This window comes from Mesocricetus auratus, unplaced genomic scaffold (assembly GCF_017639785.1).
Source record: "Mesocricetus auratus isolate SY011 unplaced genomic scaffold, BCM_Maur_2.0 Super-Scaffold_6730, whole genome shotgun sequence".
Lineage (NCBI taxonomy): Eukaryota > Metazoa > Chordata > Mammalia > Rodentia > Cricetidae > Mesocricetus > Mesocricetus auratus.
This window is the reverse complement of record NW_024429184.1, coordinates 111,631,474-111,646,289: the sequence shown is the minus strand read 5'-3', so window position 1 is coordinate 111,646,289 and position 14,816 is coordinate 111,631,474. Positions and strand designations below refer to the sequence as shown.

Genomic DNA, 14,816 nt, shown 5'->3' with positions numbered 1-14,816 from the left:
ATTTAAAACTAAAGAGTAGGGTTTTTTAAGTATCCGTTTAAAATTTGTGTTTACAAATTCAAAGTGAATCACATTAGCAATTTTGTGTTTTTCTACATAGATTTCACATAGAAGATAATAGTTTCATAGATTTTTAAAATATCAGATTGGAGTTTAATCATGAAGGATTATCATAGACCCAAGAAGATTCTTGCTGAGGGTGGTGGTGCAGACCTATCACTCAGCACATGGAAGACTTAGGTAGGGGAATTGAGAGTTTGAAGCAAGCTTGGACTTCCTGGTAAAGGACTCATCTTGACAAACATAACAGATGTAGATTCTCAGGAGAAACTTAAGAACATCTACATGGAAAGTAATACAATTTCATATATCATATGAAAAGTGACACAGTTTCATGGTATCTTCATGTCAGTTCCTGTGTGGTATATGTCCGCTTTGTCCCTTGAGGGAAATAAGTAAACTATCCCAGAGCCACACAACCAGTGTTATGACCAATCTGGATCCCATCAATGTTAACTTCCCTTCCATCTTAATATTATGATTATAAGGTATTCACTTATCATACCTTCAACCAAACATTTAAAAATAAATATAACCTAAGAAATAATTAAAACATAGATATCATTTGACATGATAAATAATATATTTTAGTGAAATAAAATCTCTGCTTATTCTTTGAATTACCTAAGTCTGAAGAGGGGATTCTGTACTCGCTTGCCTGGAGGAGTTTTGACTGTCAGGTATCAGAAACATCACTTGCTAGCATATCCCTGCTAATAAAGGACACTGGGCTGCTCCCAAGTCTGCAGAAGATGCTGTAGGTCCAGTTTGGCTATAGGCACTACTTAGTTGAAAGGAAATCAGGTACACTGAATACAGATAATCAGGGAGAAGGACATAAAGGACAAATTAAGAACACTTTTTATCTGTTCTGGGGAGGCCTACCTTCGACCCAGAATTCTTGGAATTTTACAAGAATTGTTTTTTTTTATCAGAGAGAAAGAGGGATGGATAGTCCAAGTATGCCAGATGAATGTTCTCTCTTTACTCAGGAATGGCAGTTGAGCACCTCTGATTCAACACCTGAATCCTGCTAATGCCAATCCAGACATTCCCATCCATTCCCAACCACAAGTGACTATTTCCTATCCCGTCACAGGCCCAGAATCACCAAGTCTGTCTCTGTGCAGTGGTCTGTGATTGTCACAGATGCCCCAAATTATCAATTTATAACACTGTTTTTTATTTTTTCTAACCCTTTGTGTAATGTTCTGATTTAATTGCTCCCCATCAACACCTGAGCATGTGCCCTGGCTTTTCTATTTACATGGGGAACTAGAAGTGTTATTCCCCTTTGCCTGTTTGCTGGTAATCTTATTCTCTAAGGGAACCATCTCAGGAGATGCTGTATAAATTATAGTAGCCAAATTTTCCCCTGGAGAGACTTCATAAACAACATCTCTAGAGCCAGTATGATGAGTTGACAGATCATAAAATACAGAGTTCTGTCCAGAGAAAGGTCAGTGCTTGGAACAGTCAGCTATGACCTGAAGACTTGGGAACATGGTCTGCAGCCTGTTCTGTGATTTAAAAGAAAAACTACACACCACGTTTTTCACTGTGGAAGTTACTAATCTTTGTGCATTTTAATGAAGACCTTAGTTTATGGCTTTCAGTTTTTGTGAGCCTTATAATTAATTTCAGGGCTTACTGTTAATTACTATTTATATCATAGTACTTCCTTTCATATTTCTTGTCAAATTTTCTAACCACTTATTTGTGTAAATATTTATTTTTTAAATGGTTCATTTTAAGAAAGAAGAAAATCCATATTTTTAGGTCACTCATTCAACTGAAATGCATTGTACATGGATATAGATATGCAATAAATATTTGTATAGTGTCATTGAATAAACAAGTATGTATGATACATCAGGCTACATGCCAGGGGTTCCTGGTGGATACAGAGATAAAGAAGGCATAGGATCTTCAAAACTTTCCCTCAAGGGAGGACCTCAAGTTAAATGAATAAATTATGAAAATACAGCATGATTGAGAAGAGCATCCATTGCTAAATCTCTGAAATGTTCTGTAGCAGGCAAGTGTGTGGGTGCTTTGGAATTGCACAGGAGGGAAATAGTAATAACTCCAAGATCCATGACAGACTAAAGTGGAGCTGAGATAAACTCAAACCAAGCTTTTATGTCTCCTAGATGTACATGAAAAGTATTCTTGCAAAATAGGAAGTTTGACTATGTAGTGGTTTTCTCAATTCCATTCTGTTTTAAAGGTCTGCCTACACTCTGAGTCACTGAGTTCATGGATTTCAGTTATATGGCTCTTCAGTCTGGATAAATAGGCAAGAGTGGGTAAGGTCATTTGGCCACTGTTTTAATGAGTGTATTTAAGCTGCATGTTTCCTCAGTAAACTCTGTGAGGCACTACAAGGACAGAAAAATAAGAACTTTATAAAGCTTGGTGCACTGATGACTTTTTCTGAAGTTGGAAAACCCCTGGATTTTGACAATATCCCCTAAAAAATGAACTTGACAAAATCTGTACTGTTACATAGTCCTAGTGGGATTCAAAATTGACACAGACACTGAAAGACAATTTGGTAGTATCTAACACAACTATGTGCGCCTTTGTCTTCTGTTACAGTGAATCCTGATACTAATAAACCTATTCCTAGCAATATAAGATAATGCTAAATCAACCAGACTATAAAAAGACATGTGCATTACATATGTACCAGTTGTATTGCCTGAGTCTCAAACAGTAAAGCTTGAAAACAGCATGCCTGGTCTCCCAGTAGTATGTGCATCTGGTGGGAGACAGCTCACACATATTTTTATGCCTGTCATTACAGACCAACGCCTTCAGTGATGGTGAAAGGACTTATTTTTATGAAAATTAATGTGTTTATTGTAGATTACACTTGATTCTGCACTTGTCTTGTGTGTGTGTGTGTGTGTGTGTGTGTGTGTGTGTGTGTGATAGAAAAGTGAGGGGGAGAGGGAAAAGAAGAGAAAAAGAGGGAGAGAGATAACACTTAGGGCAATCACCTTTGTCTGGAATAGGAATTATATAAGACAGCTAGCATGAGCTCACTGGGACACTTTTGAAAATTGGGTTGGTTGCTTTTTGGACACTATTAGGAAACAAATAATTTTGAAAATCATTGCTGAAGGAGAGATCACTTTTAAATATTTGTTTAATCTTTCCTATCTGAACCACGTCTCACCATACCAAATTAGTTTATTAAATCATTTTCCTTATTAAAGTACTCCATTTAAAACATAAAGGAGAAATGACAGAGTTTAATTTTACCACTCTGAAAGAACTTTAGGCTCTAGATGTATAATGGCAGATAACAGTACAAAGTAGATCTATTAATTATATACATGTTTATTAAAGTTCATAAACTCAGCTATAAAGTAGCTTTGCACTCCCCCAAATAAACAATCCATACAACATGCATTTTAGTAAACCTGTGGACCACTCTATCAGTTTTCACATATACAGATTTGTGAAGCATAGCAGATGCAGGACATGGATGTAATTTGCAGAACTCCAGCCTCTTTAAATACTGCAACAAAAATTATTTGATTTCTTCAACAAAACTTTCGTTATAATATAAAAGATGTTGGTCAGGGAAGCTATAGAATACAAGACTCACAGGATCTATAAAATTTCTTGGTAAAACCCAATTTGACTATTTCATGCAAGAATATCATGTGCTTTGATCAAATCCACCCTTCATTTCCTCCCCTCTAATTCCTCCACTACCTTCCCATTCTGTCCCCCACACTCACTGAGTCCACCTAGTGCTGACCAAATGTGCACAGGTATGTGACCACCACTGGAGCATACATTCTCAATGACTGCATGAAAACTGAGTTGCCCTCCCTCAGTAGCTGTCATTGCCAATGGCTCCTCAGACACAGGTGGGACTTTCTGAACTCCTCCTTCCATGATTAAATTTTAGTTGACTTTCTCTTGTACAGGTCTTATACACACAGTCAGTGTGATAGTGCTTCGTGTGTGGACAGTCTGGTCATGTTATTCACTACCTCCAACTCTCACAATTTTTTTGCTCTCTCTTCCATGATGATCCTTTGGACCTCTGTAAAATGTGTGCTATAGATGTTCCATTTAGAGCTGAGCATGTCACAGTTTCTTATTCTATACATGTTGACCAATTGCGGGATTTTGTTTTAGTCACCATCTACTGAAAAGGAAGTTCATTGATGAGGGGTGAAAGATGCACTAATATATGTGTATTAAGACAAAAACTTAGGGGACAATTTAGTAATGTGTACATTTAGCAGAATAAAAGTATTGGGTTCTGCCATTGGGCCTAGGGCCTAGCTAGACATGTGATTTGTGCCAAATTAAAGGTATTAGACATGTATTCTGTCTTGTGTAGTTGGCCTTAAGTACAATTATATAGTGGTTGATTACTCCCATAACATTCATGCCCATGCCGCTTATGCATGGCTCAGCCTATCATTGTCAGAATATGTGCTATTGTAGCTTGCAGGCTTCACAGTCAGGTAATACTGTTGATTAACCTTCCTCTCCTAGTAGAATTCTTAGACTGTTGGAGAATTATAGAGGCTATCTAGCTAGTACCAGTTTATTTTCTCCATGCCCTATGACTCAAATTCCTGGTTTATCATTACCAATAGGGATTACCATCGAGTTTGGGAGGTAATGTCAATAGCCAGGATTACATCACAGGTGTGTGTGTGTGTGGAGGGGGGATGTCTATGGAAACACATTTACCAATGACTTGAAATTAGGTAATCATACATGTCTCTGGGCTTTTTATTTGATAGCATATGTTGTCTACAAAAAGCTTTTCCCCTGTTATGGCGTGATTCCATCTAAACTCCTTTCATATATGATACCTACATCTATGTTCACGTATATTTTAGGAAGTGTCTACAGTAGTAGTTTTCCATATGACTTTTTCAAAGGTCTTTAATGTTCATTATCTCTCTCCATACTCTCTCCTCTACCCTGACCTCACAGGGTTGTATAGTAATTCGATGTAAGGAGAGGCATATTTGTGTAGTATAGAACTATGGACATTGAGTTTGTATTTGGTGAATATTCCTAAATTGATTTATGCAGATCAGAAGCCAACATGGTTTGCTCCGCAACCAACATTGGATACGAGTAGAAGTATTACTTTCATGTTTGTTTGCATTTCAAAATCAAGTAAAATGCAAAACAAAAAGTATAAATTAAAAATGACACAAATCCTATCATTTAGACAAAGTAAGTTTTGGCAGAAAATTTTATGCATGAATCAGCATTGTTTATTTCCTTTTTATTTTGTATGTATCATGTCTTTTCAAATATATCCAATATATGTACTGTACACATGCATACATGCACATGCATGCCTGTTTTTGTTTGTTTGATTGTTTTTTGGTTTTGTATGTATAATACCACTGTGCTGGTTAGGTTTTTGTAAACTTGACACAAACTAGAGCCACCTGGGAAGGGGAACTTCAGTTTATAAATTGCCTTCATCTGATTGGTCTGTGGGAATATTAGTGAACATATGTCCTAATAAATTCCACATGCATCAGAGCTAGACTTGTTAATGCTAGCATAGCTAGTTAAGAACTGTGCTGTGCTATGACATAGGAAGCCATGGCGACAGAAACCCAGCTGAGAGCCTCTGTGATGTGGCTCTGAGCTACCAGGAAAGTCTTTTATTTAAAAAGTCAGATTATGTGAAGAGCCTAAACATTCAGTGTATCATTAAATTATGTTATGATTGTATGTTTTTAATTAATTTCAGAAAATTAGATGCTTATCTTTTCCCTTTGAAACTTAAGAAACCAAAGTAGGATTCATATGTGATGAGCTGAAGAAGGAAAATTATTTTTAACAGTCAAACTTGGCTTCACAGCTTACTAGCTTTCTATTTCTGCTGGCCAGGGGAGCATGTTGCCTCTTGCCTTGGCCTCTTCTCTCTTTGATTATTAATCCCCTGCATGTTGGAGCACTGTTGATAACTTGTCACAACTGGCACTTGCGTCAGTTTGTTCTTTGGACAGAAATCGCTTAGCTCAAGCCTTAGTAAAACTGTTTGCTTGTTCACACTGAATTTAGCATAAAGAATATTTACACATTCAGTTTAGTGCGACAAAAGGAGAGGCGAGGCCCTGGTGTGTCAGCAGGTCTGAGAGTGCAAGAGCCTGCGAGTACAAGGCGGTCAACAGCAGAGTGTAATGTAGATGTGCTCCATGGGCTAGCGTTCCAGTGGCTTCTCGTTATGTGTATGACCGACACGGGGTTCTCCCCTCTTTTGGTACCCAGTGCCCATTCTCACTCTCCTGACTCCATCAGCAACTCAGCCCTGGAGCAAGAGCAGCCTGAGGTGCAGTGGACCTTGGGTGTGATTACATATTAACTATCCCTGCGTGGCTCACTGAAAGATCGCCAGAACACCGTGAATATAATTAGTGTTGGTGCAGTTGGAAGAATTTCAAGTGGATGTGTCTAGATCCGGCAACTTTCCTAGTGCCTTTTAAACCTGAAGCAGAGCTAGCCAGCCAGCCAGCCCACTGTGGCAAAGAGCATACACAATTCCTAAAGACAATACCAAGCATGCACATCTCAAAGTCTTAAAAATCACATCCCGCATTTGCCTTAATTCCCCAAGAGATTAATTTCTGACATCTTCTCTGTGAATATGGAATTTTGTTTGTTGAACCGGTGAACACCAGGGTTCACCAGTCTTCATTATACCATCACCTCCCTCAGATTACTTTGTTGAAATTCTCATTCCTTGTTGTTTATAAAGCCCCCTTTGCCCTTTAGGATTTGTTCCATCATTGGTGTTCTACAGCTACTCCTGAGCAGAGAATTCCTTACCAAGAATTTACATGCTTCCTCAGCTACTGTTTGCAGGCACTTAGCTCTTCAACATAAATAAAACTTCAAAAATATGATCTCAGTGACATTAGAAAAACAGAAACACATCAAAGCGGTATTGATTTAGATAACTTTGTTGTGACAATCAATCATGCCTGAGCTATGAGCAAACCAAAACAAATTCCCACTGGAGAACAAATCTTTACCAAGGCGCTGTGCGTATTAACAAATCCCCATATCTCTTGCTGGAGGCTCTGTGCATACAGCAGGGGCCCGTGTGGGGCTGTCTGTGTCTCATTCCATCTCCCTATCCTCAGCTCCATGCTCCTTCACGTGAAGAGCTGGTACCTGCTCATACAGTAGGCATCACCCTTGATAGTGATCCCTAGTATCTATAGATTTGTGAATAATTTCCTGTCATATATTTGGCCCATGCATTGTCCCCCAAACTCATGCTTCTCTGCTATCACTGTTGTTGCAGCAATCTAAACTGTACCCCATCCACAATTCTCTCCCTTGTTTGTGCTTCATGATGCGATATTGTTCTCTTTCACATTTCATTTTGTCCCTGGAGAACCCGGCTGTATCATTAGCGTTTTTTTACTTTCCCAAGGCCACTTAAACTTCACTGTTCCCTAATTTCTTCATAAGGAGTGGGAGCATGGCAGCAACCTAGAAGGACTTGGCTCTAGTACTCTATCCCGTAAGTGTAGTCACTGTTTATTTTAGCTTTTTAGTTTTTTGGTTGTCTTTGCATGTGTGCATGTAGATGCATTCTCTCGTATAGGTATGTGTAGAGGCCAGGGTTGACATTGTCTTTCCTCAATTGCTTGTCTACCTTACTTTTTTATTACAGTTTTTATTATATATTTAAATTAGGAACAAGCTTTCTTCCCATGTCAGTCCCAGCTCCCTCTCCCTCCCCTCCACACCCACTCCCCGCCACCAGCCCCCCCCCAACCCCACCCAATTCCCACTCCATTCCATAGGGAGGGTAAGGCCCTCCATGGGTGATCTCTAGAATCTGTCATTTCATTCCTGGGAGGGCCCAGGCCCTCCCCAAAGTGTCCAGATTGAGAAAGCATCCCTCATTGTGGGATGGGTCCCCAAAGTCCATTTGTGAGCCAGGGATAAATACTGATCTACTACCCAAAAACCCCATAGATTGCCTAAGTCTCCCCACTGACACCCACATTCAGGGGGTCTGGATTAGTCCCATGCTGGCCTCTCAGCCACCAGTCTGGGGTCCAAGATCTCCCCCTTGTTCAGGTCAGCTGTTTCTCTGGGTTTCACTAGCCCAGTCTTGACCCTTTTGCACATCACTCCTCCCTTTCTGTCACTGGGTTCCAGGAGTTCAGTTCAGTGTTTAGCTGTGGGTGTCTGCCTCTGCTTCCTTCTGTCACTGGATGGAGGTTCTAGAGTGGTATGTAAGACAATTGTCAAAATCATTATTAGGGAGGGGTATTTAATGTAGTCTCTCCACTACTGCTTAGTTTGCCAGTTGGTGTCATCCTTGTAGATCTCTGGAGATCTCACTAGTGCCAGATCTCCCCTCAAACTTAGAATGGCTCCATCTATTATGGTATCTCCTTTCCTGCTTTACCTTACTTTTGAGACAGGCTGTCTTACCAAACCTGAAACTCATTATTTTGGCAAGACAGGCTGGCCAGACAGCCTGCCCCGCCCCCAACCTCAGATCAGCCTGTCTGGCTCCCAGTACAGGAGTTTCTCACATTAGCCCCCGTGCCTTGATTGTATCCCAGTGCTGGAGATCTGAGCTTTGCCTGCTGAGCCATCTCTTCAGCCCTGATGTTTGTTTCTCTAATGTTACTCCAGGTATTCCTTCCAAGATGAGGAAGACATGTTCATGGTGGTGGACCTGCTACTTGGTGGGGACCTGCGTTATCACCTGCAGCAGAACGTCCACTTTCAGGAAGACACAGTGAAGCTGTTCATCTGTGAGCTAGCCATGGCCCTAGACTACCTGCAGAGCCAGCGCATCATTCACAGGTCAGTCAAGTCCAAGAAGACAGCCCAGGACTTTGATAAGAAGCCCCAGTGAACAGATGTTCGCTTATCACAACATTTACTGTTCACTTAGTTGTTTCAGCAGGCTCTTCTGGGTTGGTTGGTTGGCTGCCCCTGTGGGTAGTTGGCATATAGAGTTTAATTTGCCCAAGGTCACAGTAAATGACAAGACTAAAATGCATCATCAATGTCCTTTGGTGCTTGGTTATAGCTTCGCATGCTTAAAGAGAAGGAACGGTAACAGTTGAGAACTTAAATATTAAGTGAGTTCATTCAGACTGAAGTAGAAGCATGCAGAGGGACAGATAAGAAATCCTCATAGAAGAAAACTTGGCTTAATGTCTTCCTGTCATGGCAACTGTATTAAGTGACTCCCCCGGGTGTTCACTGCTAACAGGAGCAACAAAAACAAGGAGTCCCCTGCACTTAAAGAATTTGTTTTAAGAAAACAAATAAGGAGTTGTAAAGGGATATGTCCAGCAGACAGGAAGGGTTTCATTACAATTGTGAAAAAATTAGTAGCTTTAGTGAGGATCTCACATATTATAACTTATTTATCTCAAAAAGAACCTCAGTAAATGATCAAAGCAGCTACTGTTAGATATGTATTAGTTATGTCAAAATCATGGTTTATAAATATGAAATTATCACCTATTTATTAATAGCAAAGTCATCATCATATCTGTTACTTCTACTGAGGCTTTCTTTGTGCTGGGCACTGGGCGGCATTTTATTACTGTTTTGATTCCTTGAGCATCAACAAGGACTTCTCATTTGATCATAGTGTCCCCATTGTACCAAAGAAGAAAGTGGGTCAAAGAATTGCTAACAGTTGGCACAGGGATCTGAAACTGGATCTCTCCATCCCCAAATGAGAGTGAGAGAGAGCCTTGTTATACAAAGAGCACTAAATATCCATGTGAAATGCATACATCAATTACACATCATTAGATAAAAACCAATGAAGATAACCTTGCTTTAATCTTGGGAGAATTGACTGAGATTTTAGTACACTTGTGGCTTATTTATGTGGCCTGAGTTGGATAGCATGTTTGGCTACTGCACTTATCTGTGACTTTTCTGGATGAGCCCTGAGCCTGTGGTTGAACAGGTACCACCACAATTTGTAGGCACATGAACTAGTCCCCATTTTCTTTTCTGACTTTCAGTGGGTAGCCTTAAGCAACTGCTTAATTTTCCATCTTTGGAGAGGTTATTTGTATTGGAAATGTGCTCTTTAAGTAATAGTTAAATGGAAAGCTGACCAGTTAATCACACAGGATTTCAGGCAGCAATTTCCACACCTGGTGCTTTGTGGGTAATTGGAGATCTCATTTTGAAGGTCAGGCTTGCTGGCTCTCAGAGGCTTTTTTCTGGGAAGAGCTTTATTCAGAGAGGAATTCAGGTGGGAAGTTCACCTGGAAACCAGGGGCTCACTCCCAGCTGGTGACTGTTGTTCAGTCTCTTTCTCCCTCACACCTCCCTATTCTCACCAGATCTGGACCACTTAAATAATGTCACACATGAGGAATCAACTTCTTATTCCTAGCTTTTTACACTCGAACAGTATTTACCTCCTCTCCACTTCTGAGAAGACCTGTTTGTGCTACAACATCTTCTCACATGTAAATGAATGAGAGAAATGTGGACATTCTGGATGCAGCATTGAAACAAACTGAGATGTTGTCTTTCTGGAGTCACAGAACAATTCAAGTGTGTTTCTGCTGCCTGTGTGCCCCACTCACCTCCCAAGCATTGCTGTCGGCCCCACTCACCTCACATTCAATGCTGTGGGCCCCAATTACCTCCCATACATTGTTGTGGACCCCACTCACCTCCCATTCATATTGATGGGCCCCACTCACCTCTCATGCAATGTATTTTATAAGTCACCAGAGAATTTTGCACTTCTGAGAAGCTCTGACACTTTTTGATGTGCAACTGAGTAATTTATTTGTGCCCTTTTATTCCAGGAGTAAAGCCATGTCTGCTTAGCTTCTCGTTGCCTTGCTATTATTTGGTATAACTATGAAGGGATTGATGCTGGGGAAGCCATGTAAATGACTAACTGGAAGCAAATAATGAGTGCACATTTGAAACATGAGGCATTAGAGCCAGAGAGGTACCTCAGTAGGGCACAGCACTTAGCGGAGACTCCGAGATCAATTCTCAGAACCCAAGTCAGGAATGTCACAGCCACTTTTAACTCTCATCCAGGGATGCATGATACCTTTGGTCTTCAAAAACACTGCACTCATACACACACATACCCCCACACTGTCATGCACATACACATGATCTTAAAGAAATATGTAGCACATTAAAGCCAAAGATTTCAGCCTTCCATCATCTTTATGTTGAGCCACGTAATTTATCATTAGAACAGTGTGCTTCTGAAAGCTAAATAGGGTGTTATTAACAACAATGATATTGGGCATGGCTTTCTACACAGGACCTGAGCAGATGATACCAACTGACATTCTAGCATGGAAGGAGAGAATCTCATGGGGCCTCAGCCCTAAAGAAAGAATTGCTAAGGAATACTGAGAGCAGGAGCAATAGTCTTCCCCAGAGAAGAGTCCCCAGACTGGTCATCCAACATCACATGCTCAGTCTTGAAATCATATACATAGAAGTAATGTACAGAATGATCAAGCTGTATCTACATGTTTAGAACTATATACATACACATAAATAGATACATATGTAACAACAACTAAGGAAAATGAGGCCATGAATTTGAGAGCAAATTGGAGTACATAAGAAAGGTATGGGGTAGGGAAGGGAAGAGGAAATGATGTAATTACATTCAGTCTCAAAATATAAATAATATTGCTGAGACGGCAGTTGAAACTCTAATACGTTCTAGTAAATTAAAGACATATTACCAGTGTTAAAGTTCTTTCAAGACAATGGGCCAATAGATACTTTGATTGTCTTTACTATTAAAATGCCAGTTACCAATTCAATGCGTTATCATCTTGAAATGGTGTCCAAAAGCTTTAAAAACCAGATAGAGATTGAGTGTTGCTGGAGCCTGAGGAGGGCACAGAGTAAGGTGAACATGGCCACCTGACTGCAAGCACCCATATCCCAGCTGCACAGACCAAGATGCACACTGAAGCCACAGGTAAGAGGGTGATCTAAAACCAGAAGCTAAACTTTTTGAAGGTGTTAGATAAGGAAACAGTTTTGTAAGATCTCATCAGAGTCAAAAGAGGCTTAGCTGGCCAAAGCAGGGATCCGACTGACCATGTAACAGGGACTGAATAAATTCGAGTCTTGATTCAGGGGCTAGGGAGATGGCTCATTCAGTAGGATGCTTGCTGCAAAAGGGTGAGGACATAAGTTTGCTTTGCCAGCACTCACATAAAAAATGCATACAACTAGAATCTCAGTAAGTGGGGACTGGTGATCCCTGGAGATCACTGACAAGCTCTCCAAACTGAATTGTTCAGTTCTAGGTTCAGTGAGAGACCCTGTCTCAAAATATCATGTGAAGTGTAATTGAAGATGTGTTATTTCAGCCTGTTAATCTCAACAAGTACAGGTATCCAGATGAGTACATACTCTCTCCCTCCACGTGAACACACTGTTTTATTTAGGGTCACTATTGCTGTGATGAAACACTATGACCAAAAGCAAATTGGAACGGAAAGGGTTTAATTGGCTTATATATCACATTATCAAAAGAAGTCAGGACAAGAACTCAAGCCGTGATGGAACCTGGAGGCAGGAGTTAATGGTAGAAACTATGGAGAGGGGCTGCTCACTGGCTGGCTTCTCGTGGCTTGCTCAGCCTGCTTACTTATAGATCCCTGTACTGCCAGTCGAGGAGTGGCCCACCCACAATGAGCTGGGCCCTCTCTCGTCAATCACTGATTAAGAAAATGCACTACAGGCTTGCTGACAGCCCAATCTTATGAAGACGTTTTCTCAGTCGAGGCTCCCTCCTATCTAATGACTCTAGCTTGTGTCAATTTGACATAAAACCATCAAGTACACACACACGTACACACACACACACACACACACACACACAGAGAGAGAGAGAGAGAGAGAGAGAGAGAGAGAGAGAGAGAGCTCATTCTATCTGAAGAAATACAGAATAGACTCTGCTTAAATTTTGTTCTTACCTCGATGTCCCTGCCAATGATGTGTTTCTAAGACACTGTACCATCTTCACTATAAGCTCCATGTGGGATATAAATAGGTCTGTGTCTTATTCTATCAATAGAATTTTTCAATCCATAGACTTGAAATTTTAAATTTCCCATAATATGCAAAATATTGATCTAATTTTCATCAAATTCCAGAGCTTTGACACAGTTGATAAAGGAGTTGCATGATAACCTTAATTTGGTTTATATAATTAGATATGTTTCCTATTGATCAAGAAATACAAATGTTTTCCTGTGCTCACAGATTGAAAACTGACTTTAGTTTTCAAAGTGTGGCAAATCCTATTTTAGTACCCCCATTATTTACATTAAGCCAGTCAATGAAGGTTTTACAGAGTGGCCAAAGTAATCATTTGCTTCGATTAAACATAACAGAGCCCAAATTCATTGTAATTCTTGTGAGGAAAGCAGTATTTGATTAGAGTGCCACACTCCCTCCAGTGACTAATCTGATGGAAACTAATTATTGCATACCAAGAAGGAATTGGTAGTCATTTTCCTGTCACATGTTGAAGAAGACTTAATTACGAATTTAGACTACGGAGATGAACTATATAAGACAGTTAGCAGTAAGTTGTGTCAGATTAGAATAGATGGTTGATTGTATTTTCCTCCTAGTAGAAATAATCTCACTCTAATGAAGTTATAACTTACCATTTTCCAAATTCCTATAGGAATGAGATAAAATACTATTAGGTAATTCATTTAAATAATGACTGCTCAACAGCGAAAATTGTGAAATTTTATCTCCCATGGATAATGGAAATATTGAACAGGGAATAATAGAAAAGTTTTGATTATCAAGAAGAACACTGGATTGTGTTTTCATTTATTACATTTGTCTTAGTTGTTATGGTGAGAGGGGCGGAGGGACCAATAAAGGCCTCCAGCTTCATTCTGAAGCAAGATGCAGATACGATTTCATCTTCAATTGTCAACCCTTCAGACTGATATAGCAACTAGCATCCTTCTCAGAAGCAGTACCTTAACAATGAAAACAAACAAGCAAACAAACTTGGAGACAAGGAGTCTAGCCTAAATTCAAGGACACCTTTAAAGGGCATGGTTATCAGCCAATGTTGCAGAGCCTAGGCTTCAGTGGTAAGCCAGATGAATGCTCTGTTGCAACAGTGATAAAATTGATCATGGAAAAATAGTTTACAAATAAGAAAGGCTTTTAAGTTTGGGAGCATGCCTTATAAAGATTATAAGCTGTTGTGACTCTGTAACAGGCTAGGCCACCATCACTCATACTCAGTTACATCTTCCCGGTGGTCATGGTTATGCTTCTAATTACGACTTCTGAGCCGCAATGTTACTCATATAAGGCTTTCTCTCACACCTAAATGTAACTCCTTGTGGGCAGAGAATGTTTTAGCCATGTTTAATCACCAACGTTTGGCACTGTAATCAACATAGATGGTCACTGAATAATTTAGCGTAAATACATGAGTGAAAACAGCGTGCACACGTGACTATTGGACAATCGTATGAAGTAAATTTACAATGGATGATATTTTCCAAAGCAAATTTTAATTTGCTCTACAAATTCCTACTGTTTGGCTTCAGGAGAACAGATTCTGTGACACCTTTGTCTGGTATCCTTTATAGGAAAGAAGACATTGATTTAACCCTCATTTATTAGCTCCCAGTTTCCTTGGCTTGGAATTACAACTGAGGTTTCTGCAAAGTCGTTGTCTTGTTGGACAG

General features: G+C 39.9%; 1 protein-coding gene across 1 annotated transcript in view; it reads left to right on the top strand.

Moving 5' to 3' along the window:
* Positions 1 to 14,816, top strand: part of Stk32a (serine/threonine kinase 32A) — a 118,157-nt gene that overhangs the window by 48,636 nt on the left and 54,705 nt on the right. The window contains exon 5 of the mRNA XM_005069172.4: positions 8,734 to 8,907. Coding sequence (XP_005069229.1) covers positions 8,734 to 8,907 — 174 coding nt within the window. The remainder of the gene's footprint in view (positions 1 to 8,733; positions 8,908 to 14,816) is intronic.